The sequence below is a fragment of the Lissotriton helveticus genome, chromosome 4_1 (assembly GCF_964261635.1).
Source record: "Lissotriton helveticus chromosome 4_1, aLisHel1.1, whole genome shotgun sequence".
NCBI classification, from domain to species: Eukaryota; Metazoa; Chordata; class Amphibia; order Caudata; family Salamandridae; genus Lissotriton; species Lissotriton helveticus.
The window spans coordinates 687,947,760-687,972,357 of record NC_136063.1 but is presented as its reverse complement, the minus strand read 5'-3'; the positions used below and the strand labels follow the sequence as shown (position 1 = coordinate 687,972,357).

General features: G+C 39.9%; 1 protein-coding gene across 1 annotated transcript in view; it reads left to right on the top strand.

Moving 5' to 3' along the window:
* The window catches only part of SNTG1 (syntrophin gamma 1), a 1,650,669-nt gene that overhangs the window by 1,101,794 nt on the left and 524,277 nt on the right, over positions 1–24,598 (top strand). The window contains exon 12 of the mRNA XM_078686185.1: positions 10,959–11,075. Coding sequence (XP_078542311.1) covers positions 10,959–11,075 — 117 coding nt within the window. The remainder of the gene's footprint in view (positions 1–10,958; positions 11,076–24,598) is intronic.

Sequence of the window (24,598 nt, the reverse complement as noted above, 5' to 3'; positions counted from 1 at the left end):
TGGACTCTACCATCAGTGAGTCCTGCCTTGCCAAGTGGTGCCAATCCAGTGCTGGGCCTTTGAAATGTGAGTTCTGCTGATCCATCAAAACCGTGCACTGATGACTTTGTGCCGCTCCGAACCGACTTATCACCCTTCGACGCCGATGCGGCTGCTGCTCAATGAAATCTCTTCCATGGACTGTGCTGCTTGATGACATCACTTCGACAGACAGCATGGCTCAAAGCTGACGGACTACATGACTTGACAATGACCTATCACCTGCGTTGTAAAGGGATTCATCGACGAAGCCTACATCGCCTGCGTGAATTGGAACTGACACTTAGCCTGCACACAAGAGATCAACGTCGACGCACCACCTCCTCAGCTCTGCCCCTTGAGTCTTTGAAGTCGACGCTACCTTCATCCAAGGTAATTTTTCTGTGGGACTTGCATAAGTCCTCTAGGTGGCCTATCCACTATCACAGTCGGCCTGAACCTTGGGTTTACCTTGGTATAGCGCGACCAGATGTCCCTGGTTAATGCTTTATGACTGTAAACACTATAATTCGATTTAATCTTCAAAAATGTATAACTCCAGTTTTACTTATTCGATTGTATCCATTTGCACTTGAATTACTCAGAAACATGAGTGGAGTATTTTTGTGGTATCTTCATTGCGTTACTGTTTGTGTGTTTGTTGCTCCAATACTTTACACATTGCCTCTTTAAATAAGCCTGACTGCTCTGTGTCAAGCTACCAGAGGGTGAGCACAGGTTATCTTTTAATGTACATCTGGCATACCCGACTAGAATGGTGATTCCTGCTTGCACAGGGAACATACTCTGACAACCCGAAACCCCAATTCCAGCAAGTGCTTTCTCCTATGCCCGACTGTTTCTCCAGAAAGCAGTCTGTGACAGCAGGAGTGACCCTAAATTTGACAGTCCTATAATACAGGCCATAAGAGTGTCTAGAGCTTCACATCTGGATGTCAGCCACAGTGATATGTGTATCAAAAGGTTACCCAGGGCTTCAGCCCTCCTTGTGTTGGACCGGGCCCTTTCTGCAGGGTTATCCCCAGTTGTTTGGCCTTCCTCCTTCTATTTTTATTGCTTGATTTATTTTTGTTAGCTTAGGACTCTGTGTACTTTACCACTTTTAACCAATGCAAAGGTGCTGGTGTTTTCTCCTTAAAACATGTTAGATTGGCTTACAGCCAATTGGCATATTTAATTTACATATACGTCCCTAGTAAAGTGGTACTGAATGTACCCAGGGCCTGTGAATTACATGCAAATTACAAGCTCCTAGTGGGCCTGAACCACTAATTGTGCCAGCTACTTAAGTAGCACTTGACAAATGTCTCAGGCCTCCTGTTGCAGCCTTTGTGTGTAGTTTGTACACTGCCAATTCAACCTGGTAAAGCTAAACCTTTTGCTTGCACCAATCTTTTCTTTTTAATATATTTAACCTACCCCTACATTACGCCCTGTACATTCCCATGGGCAGGAAGCAGTGCATTTAGAAAGAAATGTACTTTTACATTTTACTTGTCCTGGTAGTAAAACACTCTTACAATGGTTTTACACTACTGCAAGGCCTTTCTCTCTCCTTTAGGATCACATTGGAATTACTTTGATACATTTTATAAGTGTACTTTCCAAATGGGAAGTAGTGTAACATTGCTGCTTTGTGTCTCCTGAATCACAATTTAAAAAAAACAACTCAACTCTGAAAATGCCAGTTTCAGACAGTTGCCATTTTCTTGGCTTAGCCATTTAGTTCATCCAGTCTATCTCTGGGTCACATGACTGGGTGTAGCTAACAGTTGGGCATTGTGTATTCCTCCTAGACAGCCACACACAATGTGGATCTTAGGTGTGAATGGATGGGCCATTCCTTGCAGGATGGGTGGGAGGAGCTGGACCCAGCCCCAATTACACTTGAATAGGCTGTGTCCTGTCTACACAATAAGGGCTGCATACCTCCTGTAGTTAGTCTTGGCCCTGGGCCAGGAAGGCAGGGCAGCTGTGTACTTCAAAGGGATGCCTCTAGAAGATTCTCCCCACTTCAGCGGCACAACTGGATATAAATACTGGAAGTCAGAAACCACCACTTCAGTACACTTCTGGACCTACACCTGTAACTTCATTTTGATTTCAGGACACTAGAGTGACTCCAAGGGCTAGTCTGCTGGACTTCTGATCTGAGCCTCAGGGACATAAAAGGCTGTCCATTATCTTGCACCAGCCCCTGGACCCAGTTGCAGTATGTCCCTGACCCACATGAGGTGCCTCCAAGGTCCAGGACCCTTGGTGAGGGCTTACAGGCTCTTAAATCAGTGTTTGGGCTTTTTGTGAACCACACTTTTGCACCTTCACCATGTCGCTAACACATAAAAACAGTGCGAGTTGCTGCTAGCCCATCTCTCCACAGAGCAGCATTAACAGCCTGTGGGGGACTGCCAGTGCAAAGCTCTAGCCCGCCCATCAATGACACCTGGCCTGCTCTTCATGCCATGCGACAACCACCCTGCAACACTCTCCTTGCCTCAAGCAAACTTCTTTAAAGCAAACAAGATTCTTGCCACAAAGCATGAGAAGGTCAAACTTTAGCCGGACTAATTTGGGACTGTATCAGACCTGCGCTTCATCATAGTTGATCTGAACATTTGAATTTGACCCGGTCCAGCACGACCAGATATTCTGAATAGGCGCTTTGCGGGTTTTGGCGCTATATTCACTTTATTTTTACAAATTCATTACTCCGGTTCTGTTGATTAGATTTTTTATAACTTTGGATCTTCTTTTTTTTTATTAAACATTGCTCTATTTTTCTAACCTTGTGTGAAATCTTTTTGTGTGGTGTTAACACTGTTTTACAGTTTGAAGTGTTGCGCAAATACTTTACACATTGTATCAAAGTTAAGCCTTACTACTCAGTGATATTCTATCAAGGGAGCGGGCACAGGATGATTTGGTTTTTTTTGTGCCTTACCTTGACAAGGATTGCGGTTGCTGCTTGCCCTGGGCTCACGCTCCAGTCAACCAGTAACCCAATTGTTCACACCTACTTTTTGTGATTCTTTTATCAGTCCCATCTCCTTCCTGACCCCTTTAAAGGGACCTCTTTCTAAATTCAAGACCACTCTTTGAAGTGTGCTGGAAAAGCCTGGCTCTCCTTCCTCCAGTTTGTGTCCCACTCAGATAACAAAAAATTGTATTTATATTATTTTCAATTCAAACCATCATAACCCCAATATACATACCCAAACTTAACTGCAATTTTTAATAGCAGGTGGAACAGAGTCTTAAAGCATATCTGAAAATCATAGTCTAAATATTATACACAAATTATAGATATTTATAATACTTTTGTTTTATTTTGTGTGTGTGTGTGTATTTTTTACAGCCCTGATGAAGTCCTGGGAATGGACGAAATGCTTTGGCTGAGAGGTACAGAATAAAATGGGACAGTTTTTACCAATAAAAAGTGTGATTGGGTTTGGATAGATGGAAATGGAATATGAAACTTCCTTCAGACCCCATAAATAGTTAATATTTCATTTGAATGTTCATTTCTATGACTGTTTACAAGGGTTGTGGATTTTATTTGAGGTGAGTATTCACCCCCTCAACAAAAAGCTCAGGCGCTTATTTACAAGCCACTTGCGCCACCGATACATCCCTTTTTCCCAATTTAAAAGTGACGCACCAGTGACGCAAGGGGCTTATAAATAAGCCCCTCAGTTTCTTACTCTATAATTGTTCACAAATTAGTCATTCAAGGCCTGATCGTTTCTACTTTATCTCTGCATATCTGTGCATTTACTACATCACCTGCAGGTGATCCAAAATTCTGATGCGAGACTCATTCTTAACCTTCTGGTTGGTTCTTCTATTTCACAGTATTACAAGCATTTGCACTGATTTTTTAAACAGAAATCATTTATTTTAGGAATTCTGTTTTTGCGCACATGGTCCAGATTTATGAAGATTTGTGTCCGTTTTGGGATTTTAAAAAACAATGCAGATTGGTATTTACATTGGTTTGTAGGAAAAAGTATTGCAAAGTAGTGCAAAACGCTACTCTGCATTACTCTGAATCAAGAAGACATTCCATAGGTGGTATATGGGCATTCCAGTGAAACCACCCATGGTTTTTGAGGCAAAGTCCAATCTACTAACTATAGTAGAATGGATGTTGCGCCAGATATTAACGTCACTTGAAAGCAAGCATTTTTTTCACCTAACTTTTCTCACTTTCATGTGTGCTGCACTGTACAGTTGACATCCAACATGGTGGGAAACATTTTAAAATTATTCCAAGCATAATATTTTGCACTGGAAGGGTATCCTTCCATGCTAGACTCATGCAGAATTATTTGCTCTATGGTGTAAAGGTGTGTGCGTGGCGCTTGGCAGCATAATTCTGCATCTACGCTAGGGAGCAAGCAGGATACAGCCATATCTCTGTAGATATGACACTTTCCTGCTCTCTCCCTGTCACAGAACACAACACTGCAGCTTCCGGTGCTGTGCTGCATTGTTTGGCAAGTTTGTAAATTTTGGTCCTGAGCTTTAAAAACATTATCCCTGCTTATCCAAACAAAAAGCTGAAATGTTACGATGCTGTGCTTTTCTGCTCCATCGAACTCCACTAAGCAATTCAACCTCTACATTCGAAAGGATGGCTAAAAAGTACGGGGCATATTATCAAGCCTGGGCGATAATCGAAGCCCATGTTAGATGTCTTCACATCTAACATGGGCTTCGATTGGAATTCCATAGAGCATATTATCAAGCCCATTATCGCCGCTTTATCGGCAGTTTTCTGCCGATAAAGCGGCGATAATTTTATCGCCCAGGCTTGATAATATGCCCATACATATTTTTCCCACTTGACGTGAAAGAGGTGGGACACTCTTCCTATCTCTATGTGGTTGTCTAACTTGGCTCTTTTGAAGATACACCTCAAAACATGGTGTAGGGGTAAATATGTATGTGCAGAGATCACCGTCTGTAGATTTACCTTTGGGATTTTGGGTCTTAGCTATTGGGAAACAACAAACTACATTTACAGGCAACAAACTAAATCGAATATCAACATTTTGGTATGGTATCTTTTTCCAGGAGCTCACATTAATGCATTTTGTAATATGTCGCCACCAGAACTATAGCTGCAATTCCAGTATTAGCTACTTTCAACAGACACCTTGGATGTTTATCAAAAGCAACACTTTTGAGAGTTCACTGACACTACAGCTCTGTGTGGGTGCAAGAACATACTACTCAGCCAGATCCATCCTTATGATTGTTTAGCACAAAAGTGTTTGAAATGAAGCATGAGTTTAACTCTGAGCTCCATGGTTTAGGCTGTCTTTACAATTGTGTCAGTGTTCCTTAGATTCAATATCAGGAGGTCGATAATTTAGATGAATGATACTAACCAATGTGGAGGCAAAGACAACTTCAAGGTTATGGGACCATAGGTGTCAGCAGGCAGAACGGCAGTGTCCACTTATTTGGATCCTAAATCATCTCTGCTGTGTGTGTGAGCCTTTTTAATAGTGAATGGGTGTCCCTTCCTAAAACCCACTGCTGTACTATCACTCCGTAGTAAAGATTTATACTAAGAATTTTGTGTATGTGGATCAAACTGTGAGCTCGAGTTACCCTTCCCAATTTGGGCAAGGTAATGAGTTTCCAATAATTATTCTTTCCTATTTACCAGATATTGTGTACTTACATTTTAGGCTCAAAATAAGGCTGACCCATTTTTCCCCATGACCAATTTTTTTGTTGATATACAAGATAAGAATGGAAACTGTAATCAAACAAGAATATACATTTTCAGAGTTGCATTTACCTTGTAAAGTTAACATTTAAGTAATTGGGATATGGTTACAGCTAGTTAATACATTTTAACACGGATTTTAATGCCCAGTGTGAATGTCTTTAGCATTGCCCTAACCATAATAGCCATAAACCTTAAAGAAAATTGGTGAGATAAAGAGAGGGAAAAAACCCAGTGAGGAATGATAGAAACAACTCTGCTATGGTGGAGGAGCATACCCCTCCCCCCGTCAGCACCCTCAAAAACGTGAAAAATAAAATGGATTTTAAAACCTGCTTTATTACTGTTTTAATTTTCTTGTGCCAAGACTTGGGGGCATAGCCAGGGGGTGACAGTACTAGAGGGGGAGTAGTGAGTAATGTCACCAGTGCTCATGACGCTTTGGCCGGCCATCTCAGGTTGGCCAAACTTTCATGCGCCCTGAATCTCTCTCCAACCTGAGTTGTGGTGCCAGTTCGGAGAGAGCAGGCACAGGCTGTCTGCCTGGGAGCCCAAATTCTTGGTGCTTAGGCCAATCCTGAGGCTGCTCTCATGCATGAGAGTAGCTTCAGGATTGGCCGCAGGGCAGTTTGGGAGCCTGTGTCGGCCTGCAACAGAGAGGAAAGGAACAGAAGAGCAGAATGCTGGAGGGAGGCAGGTAAGTTCTTTCATATTTTTTTATTTGTCTCTGTCATCCCCCATCCACCCCGACCCCCCCACCCAGCCTCTTCTCCCTGAAACGAGCTGCTCCTGGATAGAAAGAAAGGAAGACATTTTAATTAGCTGAAAGAAGAGCGGCAGATTATACCAGATGACCGAGACTGTACCTGCATTATTAATTTATGCCGTAAACGCCACACATTCTCATCTTTGTATTCCAAGTATCATCTTCTTTTAATATATTCATGTAGCTGGAATAGTTGCATACATTTTCAGTGCAATTCTATTTGAAGGGAGGCATCTGATGTGAGGTTCCTTCCAGATCATAATCAGGAGAGTTAAAACAATTTATTAAAAAGTTGAGAGATATGTTCCAATACCACTATATTCAAAGAGTAAGGCTTATTCTTCAGGACACCCAGCTTCTAATAAAAGTCTTGTAAGATATTAGTCTAAAAGTTATTTAACTTTGGCATTCGAAAAACATATCCCTCATTCTCCAATTATCTTTCTATAACATGGGTAAAAGGTACAGATTTCTGAATTAGCATTTTTTTTAGTGGTGCCTGCGTCCCATTAAGTCAATGCAACCTCAAGTACTTGGTTTTCCTAAAAAATAAATTGAGTAGGAATGTGTGTGTGTTAAGGGCAAGATGGTGGACACGGCTGTGTCTGAGTGAGACGGCGATGTGAGCTCTCCACCGACAATCATCCCTTTCCCCCCTGGCAGTTCGCGGCTTTGAAAAACGGAGGGAAGCAGTAATAACTGCTAACCTGGTTATGCTGCTGTATTTGCTGTGCCTCCAGAGGGTCCGTTGGTGTTTACCCTCCTGTGCCTTGTTTGTGAGGAATCAACACAGACTTCGGAGGTTTGCTGCAGCCGGCTTTCAGCCTCAGGTACCGGTAACTGCTCAGCGGACGACGAGACGCTCTGAAGTCCCGGGCTGGATTCGTGCGCTGGCTCCGATGGCACCCAAGAACGCCAGCAGCACTACAGTGAAGGGGCTGAAGATACAGGCGGCAGCTGCCACTACAGGGTGAGCTACAGGTGGAGCCCTTGAAGATCCGGCTCACTTGGTGACCCCAATCACGATTAATGCGGATGTTGGTGTTGCTGGAACTTCTAGTCCTGCGCAAGGGGGCATATCATCTTCCTCGGCCCCGGCTAGAGTGGAGAGTGAGGTCGGGGGCGCTAAGGTTAAAATACCTGGGAATGTTCAAAAAGAGAACACTGCCTAAAGGTAAGACTGCTGCCTTGACTGAAGTGAGCGTTAAAAAAAAAGTGACAATTCCAATGCTAACCCTGAGCCAGCAGCTGATAAAAATGAACTATTATCAAGAACAGTCTTTTCTCTTCCTGTAGAGGAATTGGAGGCCTTATTGGAAACTGGAAATAATATCTTTAATGCTGATACGGATATTTTGGCTGAGGGTGATATTACAACCATCCATTTAGAAAAGGCTGTATCTTCTCTCTCACTCTCAGGGAAATCAGTGACCTCACTTGGTACTCAGAGGACAATACCAATAGCGGTGGCAGGTGCTAATTTAGATTAAATTCCTCAAAGTGCCAGGACCCTGAGTGAAGTAACTAACGAGGCGGACTCTGGAGATTCAGCAGGCACATTTTATTCTATGTCAGACCTCTCCAATACTTCAGACATTGAGAGTACAGAGGGTGACTGGCTAGATGATAGAAGTTTGACAAGTTCAGCTCCTTTGGAGGATGATGAAAGTAGCCTGCTAATAACAGAGGGGAGAAGTACAGTCCGTAAAGTAAAAGAAGCAATGGCCCTGTCTAATTCTCTCTCCCCCTTAGAGAACGCTTTGAAAAGGATGGATCACCCATATTGGGTCATTCTTCTGCTGAGCCGGAATCTGGTACAATAACCGAATCAACAACTGAATCCAAGGGCGGGTATACCAATACTCGTCCGGCAGATCATACTGAGGGTGAGATCTCCTTAGCCACTATTTATCAAGCTATTATGTTACATCGTGAGGAGACGAAAGCTGAAGCCCTGCAGGTGCAAGGGGCGGTGCGCAAGTTGCAAAACACGGTGAGTCGAGTTGTTAAGACTTCCAACGAGATGTCCGTTCGGATTGGTGAGGCGGAAGCCAGAATCTCTTCAGTTGAAGATGAAATGGTGCAGCAGAGAACGGAAGTCTCCTTTCTGAATGCTCTTAGGGATGACACTAACTGGAAGCTAATTGATCTTGAGAATCTATCCAGGAGGAACAACCTGCGGGTGCTTGGCATCCCGGAAGGAGTGGAAGGCATGACATTCGAAAATGCATTGAGGAGTTGTTTTCAGAAGCCTTTCCTGAATTGACCCATTGGAGATGGGAGGTCGAACTACAAAGAGTGCACTGAGTCCCCTTTCATAAGCGGAATGGTACTAGGTTGTCTGATGGGAAGCCTAGAGCTATATTGATTTGTTTAAACAATTTTTTGTCACGAGAAGCTTTATAGGATTTAGCTAGGCCAGACCGTAAGAGAAAGGGGAAGGGGTTGAGTATTTTGTACGCCCAGATTATTGCCAGGCTACGGTGCAGCAGAGGTGGCATCTGAGGCAACTTTTACCACTGTTTCAAGCTAAGGGAGCCTAGGCAGGGGAGGGGCAGGGTAGGGGTGCTAAAAACCAGCATATGGATATTTGGAGGTAAGTAAACAATTTAATTAATAAAACGAATTTCGTAGCGTGCCCTGCATCGCAAAATGCGATGCAGCGTGCGCTCCGAAATTTGTATAATATCCTAACCAAAGCCTCTAAAGTTTTATGGTAATCAAATAATTTAGGACCTCATGATATTCATCTGTAAGTATTGCAAATAAGCTATGCAATTATAAAAATATTAGACCGTTTCCTTTCCTTAATGAATTCAAGATCTATTTTCAATTGGTTATTACAATACAATGGCGCTACATTCCAAGATGTATACAATGTCATCAATTTTTACATGTATGAAGTAAACAAGGACCCCCTGAGAAGGATATGTTTCCTGGGTCAATTTTTACATGAACAATAGTCCCGAAATACAACAAACAATTTAATAGATTTATCAAATGTATTTACAATTAACACAAAATAATTGACAGGCAAAACCCAGCAAAAGCACAGGATGGACGCAGTTTTCTCGATATTAGGATTCAGTGAGAGTTCCTCCCAGAGTCCTCCTCTCTAATTCTCTGTCTGGTGAGACAAGTAATCTCAAAGTAGGCTCATGGCAATCTTTCATCAGACTTTAGTGCAAGGGCAGGCAAAATTGGCACTAAATTCATGCTAACTGTATTTATCCCTGTCCTTCTGTGGGTGAGATATATGTTTCAATTTCAGTAGAGGTCCTTTTGTATAACTTTGCACTTCACATAGTCATGTTTGGTGTAGAAGGAAGTCACTACACCACTTGCTAACAGCACAGCATCAGTGCGAAAAGGCTCACTTTGGTACTTCATGTGATACTATTACCAGGTAAAGCCTGCACCTAGTCTCCCATACCTTTCCACAATGCTTACCTTGTGGCACAGGCCAATACAACATGAAAAAAGCTGCCTTCTCTCTCATGCATGTAGGACAGGAATGAGGGACTCGGAAATAAAGCCATTTCGTCTTGAGATATGTGCAAAGTACATAGTTAAATTGAAGAGGTCTAAATTTGGCAATTCTCAATACCCTAGCAGTGTGACCCAGTGTGAGAGCTCATTCCTGATGGGACAAACAATTCCCTATGGCTCCCGAACATGGAGTATTCTTCAGTCTGTTAATATTTAGAAGAGGAAGAGTGGGACTTCAGGCAACAAAGATTACGCTGTAGGAATCAGTCAACCTTCTTGCATTTGAAACATCTGTCTAAGACACATCTGTGCTGTGGACAGTAGTTATGGTCCTTGGCATGAGGTTCATGGCAGAGCCAAGAGTGGAAGTGAGTGAGAAGCCCGCTATGTAGCACTTAGCAGATGATCCAACAGCGCAGATTTTCTCTCTTCTGTCTGGGTAAACGCTGTAAATCAATGCTGCAAGATCAAAATGCATGAGAATATTGTTAGAACAGTAATCAACATTACAATGATTGGACTCCCATAGCAATGAAATATGTTATTTACATTTACGATAATTTTGCAAATAAAGAATTTATTAATTCAGATGCAATATGAAATATGTTATGTACATTAAATATACTGTTGCAGAATGTATATTTTCGAATGCAATATGAAATATGTTATGTACATTCAAGATAAATTTGCAAAAAATATAGTTGATCATTTTCAATGCAATATGAAATATGTTATGTGGATTAAAGATAATTTTGCAAAAAAAGGTCTATCATGTTCAATGCAATATGAAATATGTTGTATACATTCAAGATAATTCTGCATAAAAATATTTTCTCATGGTCAATGCAGTAGCTTCAGAAGTCCCAAAGCCTGTGTTCACTTTTCATATCTTGGATTGGTGAATGCTTTTCATTTCTTTGCCAGATAGTCTACATGGGCTGGGTAGAAGAGAGGGAACAAGACTCTCTCCAGGACAGACTGTATACACCAAAGTTTTTGGCTCTCAGAGGATCATCTCTCTACAAGTTTATTGCACCACCTGTAAGTATTGGTTACTTTATTCATTATATTGATTAAATATGTGTTACAAGCCATAATCATAAATATTATATTTATTTGTAACATTTGTTATGAAAACAGAAATTACACGGGAGTGAGCATAATGATGTAACTTGCTAAAAACAAAAATACAATATAGTTGACCAGTAAGATTTACCAGAAAAAAGTTACAGCTTCAATGTTTAGGGAGACATAGGGTAATCAGGTATGTTATTGTTGTTGTTTGAGGACAGCGATTAGGCTATGTGCACATCAATGGTTTTAACACCAACGCAAGGTTTTGGTACAGTTACAAATAATGTTTGTTCTTTGTCTTATATTTTTGCAATCGTTGTTTTAAGATGCATAATATTAATGTTTTTTAGACAAATCCTGCTCGACTTCACAGGTTTGCTGGTAAGAATGTTGGATTGGTGAAAGTACAATGCTTTATATCTGATACACACCTGTTTCAAGCAGGGACTCATTTGGTGGTCGCAAGGGGTCCCAGTTGCGACCCCTGGCTTCACCCTTGTAATCCCTAGCACTGCTTTTATGAACCCTGACAAACAGTTTATCTTCTGCAGATCCCAGTAAGAAATTACACTTGAAATTATAAATACATTAATTATGTGAAATGTGCACTCTTGCTAATACAAAATAAAATTAAACAAATTAAAAATAGCCACATTTGTTTAAATTGTTTCCTAGTTCCATTACTGTGATTACCTGTAAAACATATGGGTTTGAACAAAATCGTCACCTCTGTGTTCTGCATTTGTGATAGTTTATTACAAGTAAAGATAAATCAATGAGAATGAGTAAAATGAATAAATAAGGCCAGCAACATAGTTCACATACAACTTATCGTCCTCACGAACTAGTATTAGTGGGCCTGACCACTACTGATTTTCTAACTCTCTTTTTTGTGCAGCCCACAGTGATTTAGCAATACTTTTTTCACTTTGAGATATACACTAGGTTTCAGTAAGTCAATTATTGTGCTGACTTCAGGATTAAGGTCTTGTGTCAACATTTCCTAGGATTGACGGTGAATGGTCCTATGATGTCACTCCTGTGATGTCATTGAGTTGTGAGGCCAACTTCCGCTTCCCTGGGCATTTTGGTAACTGGAGGTTTATTAGTTTCAAGATGATTTGTGCTGGTATGGAAAACTGATGAAAGAAACATGGTTAAATCAAATATGATCCAAATGTTGGTGCCTGACCAGGTAGACAGCAGAGTTAAATACTGCGTTGAGAAGATAAAGGGAGATCTTAGAAAGCTGACTAACAGTTACTTAAGTCCAATTATGTATAAGATTGATAAAGATTAAAATTTTCATATGCAGATTTTTTGACAGAAGGATTTATGTTTTTTGGGATGTGTAAAGAAAGGCAGTTGCGTAAATGAAAGAAGAAACTAAGGGCCTGAATTACAAAGGTATACTTATGGATGTTAGTTGATTTGAGTTGTGCAAGTACCTTAGTTTATATGAGTAAAATCACATTTCACATAATGTGAATTTATGCTTGTAAATTGAATTACTCATACTGAAAATAATACCAGTGTAATGTAATTGTATGCATAAGCAATGATGTTAACACTGCTTAGTTGTGAGCTTCACTACTAGAGATGCCTGTGGGTAAACATATAAAGACTTACCAATTCCCAATCTGGATACAGTCAGAAGAACTGTTTGCTCTGAATTTGTGACTCAGTTACTGCTGCACTTCACTGTTTGGGTGTACAAATGCTACTAGTTGCTCATTTGTTATTTTTGTCATTATGTGTGGGTAGAAAAACACCTAACAGTTTACGAGGTTCCAGATAATGAAGGGCCGTACATGTAGCGGTGATGAGAGAGAAATATTCCACCACTACTATCTGATTGGTGGGATCTCAACTCCTGCTGGAGCAGTGTGAATTCAGTGCGACAGCTATGCACACTTATCGTATGAAGTGTCCCTTAAACAAGTAAAAAGCCTCTTAAAACACCAGGCTAATGAGCCTCACCCACCACCATGAACGATAACTAACAGAGATGTGTTGCTACTGCCTGTCTAGGGAATGGCATTATGAAAAGAATATATACCTCAAAATAAATCTAGAAGTTTGTTTTAATTTTGCCTGTCACAATCATCCACACATATATTCACAAAGAGTTACCTAAATAAGAAATTGGTTGATAGGAGACAATTGCAACAGATAATAGAAAATATAATTTTTCCGGTTTTTCAGGTCAGTGAACTTTGCATGGGAAATGGTTCAGAGCCAGTAGGTAATACTTCAGCTGCTAGCCCTGTAGCAGACCTTTACATTTAAGCGAATATGAATTTGAGAGACGACTAGCATAATGGAGATCTGTGCTTGGTTTGTCGTAGTGGAGAGGGTGTAAGTACATATAGAGTCGATCATGCACTCACATTTACTGAGGGCACAGTATTTTAAATAGAAGTTCTATTTTAAGTGTAATTGTCACAATTCCTGCACTGGCCTACATTACAATCACATATATTTCTCAGTAGGGGGATTGGTTGAGGAGGTGAAAGCTCCACTCAGGCAACAACCGCAATCCTTGTCAAATCACTAAATTAACACTGCTCAACCCTCTGGGAACATGGCACAAAGCAGTCAGGCTTAACTGTGAGGGAGTGTGTAAAGTTAGAGGCAATGTGTAAAGTATTTATGCAGCACACAAACTAGAAAAAAAGAGAAAACTGTATCTGGAAGAAATCTCAAACGAATCTAGAAAAAGCATTAAAAATGCAGTAGGTTTCGCCTTTCATTAAGTTAAAGCCATTTGCTTTGCTATACAATACTATTAGCAAAGCAAATGGCTTTAACTGAATCAAAGGCGAGACCTATTGCATTGTCAATCGTTGTTCTATTCGTGTAACTCTCCTATGTCCTCTCCCCCTACAATCCTTGCCAAACATCACTTCTACCTAAACCTGTGACTATCCTTAGTGAGGGTGAGCAGCCTTTTTTTGTGTTCAGAATAATTTTATAGAATTTTGTTGATAATAAGCACAATACAAAGACATTACAAAAAATAGTACTAATAATCGAAAATACCTCAGTAACATTAGTTGATCAACTTCATAGGAAGAAATTACAGTAGGTAAAAAAGAGAAAATTCATATATGGAAATTAACATAAAAGGGGAAGGAAAAAAGGGAAACAAGCAAATATGCATCGTAGAGAAATACACATGAGCTACTATATCCTGCAGTATAAAAAGCATTCTTTTAAAATGACAAAAACCTAAAGCCAATATAGAGATATATACAACATTAAGAAGATAAATAAATATCAACAGGTATCTAGAATGATTGATAAGAGATAGAGTTATGATTAATCCCATTCATGGATAATTGAGCCCCTTTTCTAGTAAAGATAACCCATGACCACCAAGCATGAACAGATAATTTAGAAATATCTTCCCAACAAAAAGTAATAGATTTTAATGCAGCAGAAACAAGAAAATTAAAGAGTTTACTCTCTAACTCATTCAACTTTGGAAAAAGTAATGCAGATTTACATATAATTATAGGAAATGAAACAATAACATGAATATTCAAAATCTTTTTTATGATATCACAAACTTCAGACCAAAATTTGAAAACTAAAGGGCAATCAAAAAGCATATGTTGTAGGGTACCTGGATGTAATCTACAATCCCAACAATCAGAGGGAATAAGTTTAGCTTGAAATAATCGTGAAGGAGTCCACAAACGATTAAATAAAATATAAGAATTGGTTTGATATATTGACACAGGTATCCAGCCAGATATATTACTAAGCCAAATATCTTGCCATACGTCAGCAGATAATGAAATAGAAAGTTCTTCATTCCAAAAGGTGGCAATCATATCAATATTACTACCAAGCGTATCTGATAATTTTTTATATAAAATGGAAACACCATGAGAGGAATTTGCAATTGTTTGAATATAAACAAATAAATCAGCTTGGACATTAGAGGGGATAGCTCTTTGGAAGGAATCTAAGATGGAGTTACACAAAAAGTGATATTTAGGAAGATCTGATTTAGTCAAACCAAATCTTGATTGTAACAATTCAAAAGAGATAAAAGTATCCTCAGTATATACATCTTTGAGGTAATAATTACCAGCTTTAATCCATGAAGTCCAGTAAGTAACCTTCTTATTTAATTTAATAACAGAACTATACCATAATGAAAGATCTTCAGAAGTATTCATGGGAGAAGGAAAAATTAAATCAAGATCATTAAATATCATCTTTGTAGATTTAATAATAACCGATTTGTTTAGAAATTTATTATTGTTGGACATGGTTAACAAAGTAGGCAAAGGAAATGGATTTACAATAGCTTTCTCAATAAATAGCCACATAGGGGGATTATTCAACAAAGAGGAATGAGACCATAATGAACTTTGCTTTAAAATAAAGGCAGAATGATAAAGAAAAAAGTCAGGGATACCAAACCCTGCATTGCGTTTAGGTACTTTTAACATTTTATAACTGATTCGAGGAGCTTTATTACTCCATAAAAACTTTGATAACAGTTTATCCACATCTTTATAAAACTTTAATGGAAACTGAGTAGGGATCATGGCCAAAGTATAAAATATTTTGGGGGCAATATTCATTTTGATAGAATCTAATCTTCCCCACCACGAAAGATGTAATGACAACCATTTAGAAGTTTTATTTTTAATAAAATGTATGATAAAATCACAATTTAAGGTTATTGTAGATTTGATGGAGGAAGAAAATAAAATACCCAGATACTTTAACTTAGTCTTTTGCCAAATAATTTCATGCATGGGGAGCATATCAGGAGTACAATAAACATTTAAAGGGAAAAATTCAGTTTTATTGGTATTTAGAGTGTATCCGGAGACTGCAGAGTTTTTCAATATAATATCCATTAACGGGGGAAAATAATTTATAGGGTCACTAATAAATAATAATACATCATCCGCATAAGCAAGAGTTTTTACAGTGACACCATTAATAGTAATTCCCTGAAAATTGTCACAATTTCTAATAGAGGCAAGAAAAGGTTCAATGCCAATTAAAAATAAAAGAGGAGAAAGAGGACACCCTTGTCTTGTACCTCTAAAAAGTGAAAAAGGAGAGGAAACCTGCCCATTAATAAATAAACGAGCAGTAGGAGCAAAGTATAAAGCTTTAATCATGCGGATAAAAGAATCTCCAAAATTAAATGAGGATAGCACGTGGAATAGAAATTGCCAGTGGATTTTATCAAATGCTTTTTCAGCATCTAAGGCCAAAATACCGGAAGCTAGCGTTAAAATAGAACTTTATTCAATAATATGTAACAACGTTCTTGTGTTATTCGCAGAATACCTATTCTTCATAAAACCAGATTGATCAGGGTGTATAATAGAATCTAAAACAGGGCCTAACCTAGTAGCAAGAATTTTGGCATATAATTTACAATCTTGGTTAATCAGGGATATACGACGATAATTGGATACAAGAGTGGGGTCTTTATCTGGTTTCGGGAGAACAATAATTAAGGCTTCAGTAAAAGACCCAGAAGTCGTTCCTGTGGAGCTAAATAAAGTAAAAAGTTGGGATAAGAATGGCAAAAGGTGCGATTGAAATTCTTTGTAAAATTCTGCCGGAATTCCATCAGGTCCGGGAGATTTATTCTGTTTCAGAGATTTAATGGCAGATACGATTTCATCTTTAGTAATAGGTGCATCTAGACTGGTTTTGTCTGTAAGTGAAATTTTGGGTAACTGACAGTAGTTTAAGAATGAATCTAATACAGAAACATCATTGACATCTGGTTTGTTATATAATGTGGAATAGAAATTCAAAAATTCATTAACAATTTCCTTATGAGAAATAGCTATATTACCCTGAGAACCATGAATTGATTGGATATGAGTTTTATCTTTTTTGATGCGTAAATAGTTGGCTAGCAATTTACCAGATCTATTAACATTAAAACTAAATCTAGCTTTAGCATTAGAAATTTGAATGCCTGCCCGTTTACTAAGTAGTGAATTCAATTCATAACGTAATTTTTGTAGTTTGAATTTGTTTTGAGGGTTATTAGATGTAATGAAAAGGCGTTCAAATTTTGCAATTTGTTTTGTTAGGAGTGTAATAGTCGCATGAAATGATTTATTCTCATGAGCCATAATAGAGATTGTTACTCCTCTAATATAAGCCTGAAAGGCATCCCATCTATTAATCATAGAAGTAGAGCCTTCAGGATTGAGAACAAAATATTCTTGCATAGCCGCTAAGAGTTTTGGTTTATTGGACTCATTTAAAACTATACCAGTATTCATTCGCCATCTGGTTTGTTTAGTAAACGTGGAATCCAAGTGTAATACTAAAGAAATCATAGCATGATCAGAAACGTCAATGTTTCCAATAGTAGGAGAAGAAATCAAGGTAGTGAGGTGTCTAGAAACAAATAAAAAGTCAATTCTAGAGTGAGAATTATGCGGATTTGAAAAAAAATGTGAAGCTTTTTGCAGTAGGGTAGTGTAATCTCCAAATATCAACTAATTTAGTAGTTTGAAGAAAGGATTTGAAAGCAAAATAACTCTTAGAAGGATGAAATTTAGTTTGAGAAATTCTATCTAATAAGGGACCATAAATAACATTAAAGTCACCTCCAACAATTAAAGGTACATTACCAATTTTAAGAACTTCTGTGGTAAGATTAGACCAAAAATTAGGGACATCTGCTGTAGGACCATAAACATTTAGCAGAAAAGGAACTGAGTCATGAACCTTAATTTTAACAAGAATGTATCTACCATCGTTGTCAGAAGTTTTACTCAAAATTTGACAGTGAAGTTTCTCTGCAAAAAATATGGCTACACCATTTTTCCTACCATTTGCTGGAGAAGAAACAAGTGCATCTACCCATTTCTTCCTCATATAACTCAAAACTTTATCATCAATATGAGTCTCCTGTATAAAACACACATCAGCTTTGCAACTACTTAAATAATCTAGAATTTTCGTACGCTTAACTGGATGGCGCAGTCCTTTAACATTTAATGAAACAATTTTAAGCTGATGTGAATTAGCCATAATAGGAGAAAGGATAAAAGAGCTCGAGAAGAGGAAGACAAAAGAAGAGGAAATAAATGAAAGGAAGGTAGCTCCAGACAAGAAAGAAGTAGCTCCAAGAAATAGAAAAGGGGTAGAGAGAAAAGAAAACATATAAAAAAAGACAAACACAATACATATATAAGGACTGTGAAACGCACACACGGTTTACAAGCATGGCCAGAACCGCTGAAGCCCCAAAAAATTCAACGTTTATTCAAAAACCTGTCAGTAAAAAGTAAACAAAAAAGAGTCAGGTAGTAGGGTCATGAGTATCCATCGAATGTTGACCGTGCTGATCTAGAAAGTGCCGCAATTCTTCTGGACGATGAAAGGATTTGGAAAAGTTATCTTTCCATATGCGCATTGTAGATGGATCAAAGAGACCATATTTGAAACCTAGGCTTCTCAATCGTGTACGAAGGGCAGCAAAATCTTTGCGTATAGCAACAGTTTCCTTGGCAAAGTCCTGGTGAATAAAAACTTTATTGCCATTCACCAATAATGTAGGAATTTCTCTTGCAGCTTTCCTTATCAAAACAAGATGGAGATGACGAAGGACTTTGAAGATCATTTGCCTAGGCTTAGTATTACGAGGGTTACGATGTGAAGGGATTCTATGAGCTTTATCCACTTCAAATTTATCTGGAACTTTGATATTTAAAAGGCCAGGAATCAAGATTTCCAAATATAGACGACAATTAGAACCCTCAACTTCTTCAGGCAAATTAAAAATGCGAAGATTGTTCTGTCTATTGTGATTTTCCATATCCAAGAGCTGAGATTGCATAGGGAGTATTTTTGCCACCAACCGTGAAAAAGCATCCACTTTGGACTTATTATCTTGAATTTTGATAGAATTATCAGAAATTTTCATAGACAAACAAGCCATTTCTTTAGGTACATTTTTTATTTCTGACGCAATATTGTCGGTATTCACTCGAAGAGCTTGAATTTCTTCCAGAATTAATGAAAGGGAAGGCTCAGAGGATTCCACAGCCTTAGATTTGACTGGGGGTGGTGAAACTTGTTGCTTCCTTTTATTAGTGGCAGAATTTTTATTATCCATTTTGAGGAGAAAAAACCACCCAAAAGCAGAATTAAAAATCAAGTATGTAATAAAGCTGCAGAGAATCAAAGAAAAATGTAAGAAAAGTAGCGTAAAAATCATGAAAGTCACTGGTGCAGCAGCTAAAAAGGACTGTAGGTGTGGCTAGGCCCAAGCCAGGCCCTTTCCTGCTGGTCACTCCGCCCCCTATTCACACAAGTCAGGCAGTACCTGAGACAGAGGCTGGGAGCAGGATCCAGAGAGCCCAAAACAGCACTTCCGGGAGGCAGAACGACTGGAAAACTCTTCTGAAGGTAGGAATCCTTATTATTAGAGAAGCGACCCCATTAGCGCTGTGTTTCTGACAGGAAAATCGTCTTTTAACAGAAAAACGGGCGTTTTTCACGAAGGAGCTCAAGCGGCGGCGGCCATCTCGATTCGCGCGCTTGCGCGTCTCCATGAGGGTGAGCAGCCTTAATCTGCTCTGGAAAGCCTTGTCCACCCGGTAGCACCCCGTGTCATCCATCAGCTCTACGGAGCTAGTTGTTTCTTTACATCAGAGCTTTTGCCTCCTCCTACTCCACTTCTATTAGTTGCACCCACCTTCTTATCCCCCGCCCGCGTGATTCCGCTTTGGGATCAAATGGATTTTGTCATTGTATTTCATGCACCTGTCTAATGTTCCTCCTATCGTAGCTGTGCTGGCAACTTCTTGCACCCTCCTCCTTGCCCTGACTCCTTAAGATGGCGTGGGTCTGTGCTGTGCATGCCCACCTCTTCCAAATTTGGCTCCATTCAATTCTGCCTATATTATTGGGGCAGTCAGCAGTGGTGTGTCAGCAGTTTTGTGTCAGCAGTGAAGTGCACAGCAGTGGTGTGTCAGCAGTGAGGTGCACAACAGTGGCGTGTCAGCAGTGGGGTGCACAGAAGGTGTGAGCAGTGATGTACCAGCAGTGGCGTGTCAGCAGCAGCCTCAGCAGCAATGTGTCAGCAGCGATGTATCAGCAGCGATGTGTCAGCAGTGATGTGTCAGCATCAGTGTGTCAGCAGCGGTGTGTCAGCAGCGATGTGTCGGCAGCGGTGTGTCAGTGGTGGCGTGTCAGCAGCGGTGTGTCAGCAACGGTGTGTCAGCAGTGAACTGCACAGCTGTGGTGTGTCAGCAGCAGTGGTGTGTAAGCAGCAGTGGTGTGTCAGCAGTGGTGTGTCAGCAGGGAAGTCCACAGCAGTGGTGTGTCATCAGTGAGGCGCACAGCAGTGGCATGCCAGCAGTAGTGTGTCAGCAGTGAAGTGCACAGCAGTGGCATGTCAGCAGTGAGATGCACAACAGTGGCAGTCAGCAGTTGGGTGCACAGAAGGTGTCAGCAGTGATGTATCAGCAGTGGTGTGTCAGCATCAGCAGCGATGTGTCAGCAGCAATGTGTCAGCAGCAGTGTGTCAGCAGTGGTGTGTCAGCAGTGGTGTGTCAGCAGCGGCGTGTCAACAGTAGTATGCCAGTAGTGGTGTGTCAGCAGTGGCGTGTCAGCAGTGGTGTGTCAGCAGTGGTGTGCCAGCAGTGGTGTGTCAGCAGTGATGTGTCAGCAGCGGCATGTCAGCAGTGGTGTGTCAGCAGTGGTGTGTTAGTAGCGGCTTGTCAGCAGTGGAGTGTCAGCAGTATCGTGTCAGCAGTGGCATGTCAGCAGCGGCGTGTCAGCAGTGGTGTCAGAAGCGCCTTGTCAGCAGCGTGCCCACTGTACCACGTGTCCACTACATCCTCAAATCTCATTAACCTCACCCACAGTGTCTCAGAAAGGCCAAACCACAAACACCACCTGTTCAACTATGTGCACAAAATGGCGCACGGAAACCCAATATCGATTGAAGCACTTCATGACCTCATCAGGGGTATGAAGCAGTATATAAATAATGTAACCAGACAACCCAAAAAAGTGCTGTAGGCTTCACGAAGGGGTATACAGTGCCTATGTATGTATCACTACACTAGAATGCAATGCATTTTTTTAAATTCATGTGTTTCACTCCCTATAACTGCTTTTAATAGTATTTTTGCACTGTTTGACTCTTCCTTTAGCACTAGACTATTCTTTCTAGGAATTTGCCACATTATATAAATCTAAACATCAAAACCAATGTATGAGTTAAAATATCAGTGTCATTGTTTTTCGGAGTCCAACCGGCATTTCATGAATTTTCACGATGTGCTTCAAAAACCAGCATCATTTTATGTTTCCCCTTGTCCTCTTCCTCAGCTGGATTGTATTTAATGCTGCCCTGTATTGCATATTTAAAGCCAGTTCCTGCAAAGTATTCTGAATTGCATCCTACATTTTTTGCAATTCTACCTTTTAGTTTCAACTCCAACACCAGTGTGAACTTCTTACATGTTCACTTTGGGTCAGTCTGTACTGTCGTCTCAACTGCAATTCATATAATTGTGTATTGTGTTACTTAATATATGAGAGATGATCACATCACTATATTGCAATGTGATCCCATAAAACTGATTCTTTCATCATGGTAAAAGGAAAGTAAGCAGCATATAATTATTTGATATTGGAAATCCCACATTAACTTGCATGTTTTATTCCTTTGAAGGTGAAACAAGTCTGAATGTGACCGAGCAGGTCTTTAAAAAGCTCAATCTTACCTCACGCTGCCAATAACATTAAGGTGAATCAAGCGTCAAAAAGGCTTGTGAGGTCCTGCTGCCCCAGCCTATAACCCTAAATGGCACATACCCAATTGTGCATCTGGACCATCAAGCACGTAAATCTATAACTAATTTGATCAAATGATTGCTTCAAAATGTTCTAGAACTTAATGGCATCAAAATGGGGAACTTGATAGTAGGTAACCATGATGAATGTTGGCAAAACAGCCTCTGGCTTGTGATTAGAGGAGAAGCTCCCTTCCCAGTGTCTTCAGCATGATACTACTCAGTGAGACATTTGGGGAAATCCTTCCTGTCCTGCTACCTCAAACTCACTTTCATGATCGGGTAGTCTCAGCATGGCTTTTGCGGAGAATTGACTATGTAACATTCGGATTTTTTCTGCTTGATTTCTTTGGAAAAGCTGCATAGGATACAGAACGATGCAGTACGGAAGTAAGTAGTTAGTGAACATGTGACCCTGTCATTTGAGCCAGATCTCCCTTCTATTGACCTCTGGTCAAAAAGAGAATCATTTTCAATACACTCTGCGTTATGCATAAGATTTTCTTAAGAATTTTTGAAATCTCTGATTTTTTAATGTTTCAGTTGTGAGAAATCTGCATTAAAACTCACACCTGCTATTTTTGGTTCCTCTCAAAAACAATCTCAGCTGGGAGGCCACTGTCTTTATTTGTTTGTCCCTCAGCTTTGTCACCTTAAGAAAAGTCACTCACAACTTCGATTTTGAAAGGCCTTAAAAACGTATCTTTTTCGCTAAGACTCCCTTTACTCTCACTGGGTTCAATGTTTGTTAGATTTGCCAGTCATTTTGTTCCAAAGTGCCACCATGTCTAAATTGGTGAATGGTAATAAATCAAACCAATCAATCTAAGCAAACCAAACTTCAAGTGTCTCCAAGTAGGCCCATTACAGGTTTGAAACACATAATTGAAGAAGACATGATTCTGACTTAGCACATACCCATGGAAAGGAGGAATAAGTATGGCAATACAATTTGGCGTTTTTTCAACGAAAAAAAAATAATTCACCTTTAGGGTTCTGTAGACAACAATGGCCACTTCAAGCAAGGACTTAGAACAAATGGTATTAACTATACAAAGAAATACCATTGTGTAGTAATACAATAATTCCTTTATTCTATATCCTGGCACCTTCAAATGAGAAGAAAAGGGGGCGCATCTGTTTCAGAAAAAAATATGCGCTCATTGACATTCAAACGTGGCCTTGAAAAAAACATCCATGTGAATACTATGCGAAATGAACATCCTGAATTTTCAGCACATGGTAAAAGTTGATCCACTGAATTTGTTTGCAGAAATTGTTAAGAGGTGTGATAATGACTTGGTTCAGTAAGTTTGGCTTTACAGCGATCTTATTGGAAAGGAAATGGGAAACGCAGAATTTAGTACATTAACTGTGACAAAAGACAGACGGTATTGGGGCTGTGGAAACGAACAGATGCCAAGAATGTTTTGCTCGGAATGAAGGAAGAAGGCAGATTTAGACTTGATTCTGATGGAAAGAAGTGAGGGCAAAAGAGAGGAAACTCTGTACAGGCGAGGCCCGAAGGGTATTAAGCAGGCAAGAAATTTTGACTTGAATGTTTAAAATTGCAGTAACTGGGAGTGTAGCCAAAATTCTATTACAGTAATTGGGTTGGTGAATAACGAGAGCTCTGGAAGAGAGCTCTTGCTGTTCAGGCAGTGAGCAACCCTGGCGTCCTGGCAGTATTGATTTAAAAATAATACATTTACTGAACGATGCCGTAAAAGTGCCCGAGAAAAGGCAAGCCAGTCGAAAACAGAACGCCTACGTTTTTAACTTTGGAAGCAAATGGCAGTGAAAGGCAAATTATGTTAGAGGAATCGAAAAGAACATTTCTTTTCAAATTAATGATTTTTACCACAATAGCATTAAAGGCAAGCGGAGCAGTTTGGAATATGAACCGCAGTGGACTCTGTTGCTAATGAAAATACCAAGTCATTAGAAATGGCAGTGGATGCTTGGATGCTCTTTCTCCCCGAGAATAAGGATTAGAAGCACAGAAGCAATTATTTGGTCTCAAAGGGACGCAAATGTGGCAAACACCAGGGCCATATTTACGAGAGGAGCTGCATCACTCTTACACTATGCAACGTCGAAACTCCAAAATGCGATTTATGTATTTGGAGTAATGCAACACAAATCACTAAATCGCTTTACTCTACCCTGGGTAGGCATTCCATGGCCATTGCGTTGGTGTTCCTATGCAACTCCCATGGTTTTTGATGGATGCACAGAGTTACCAAAAGTGGTAGACCTGCGAATGCATCACAAAGATACACTTTCTCAGGGGGAGGTGTAACGAAGACAAAAATCTTTATTTCTCCTTGCTACTTACTCTTTCTATTTGTGCTGCAGCAGCACACCTAGAAGGAGGAATATGCCTCTCAGGATTGTTTTTGTGCAGGAAGGTGCAAGTGTGCCTGTGTTGGCGCTAGGCAGGCAAAATGGCGCCAGCGCAGTTACAAAGGCAGGAATGCACTGTATTCTTTTAAATACAGCACAGTCATGCCCTTTCCCCTCTTCTGCAGCGCAGCAAGGTTATTTACTGTGCTGCGTGACTTTTTTAAATAAATATCCTTAATGACTTTTTTTATAGGTATGCCCCTTGATGTGTTATTAACTGTAACTCGCTCCCTCACGCTGAACTGCTTTTGATTTCACAAATTA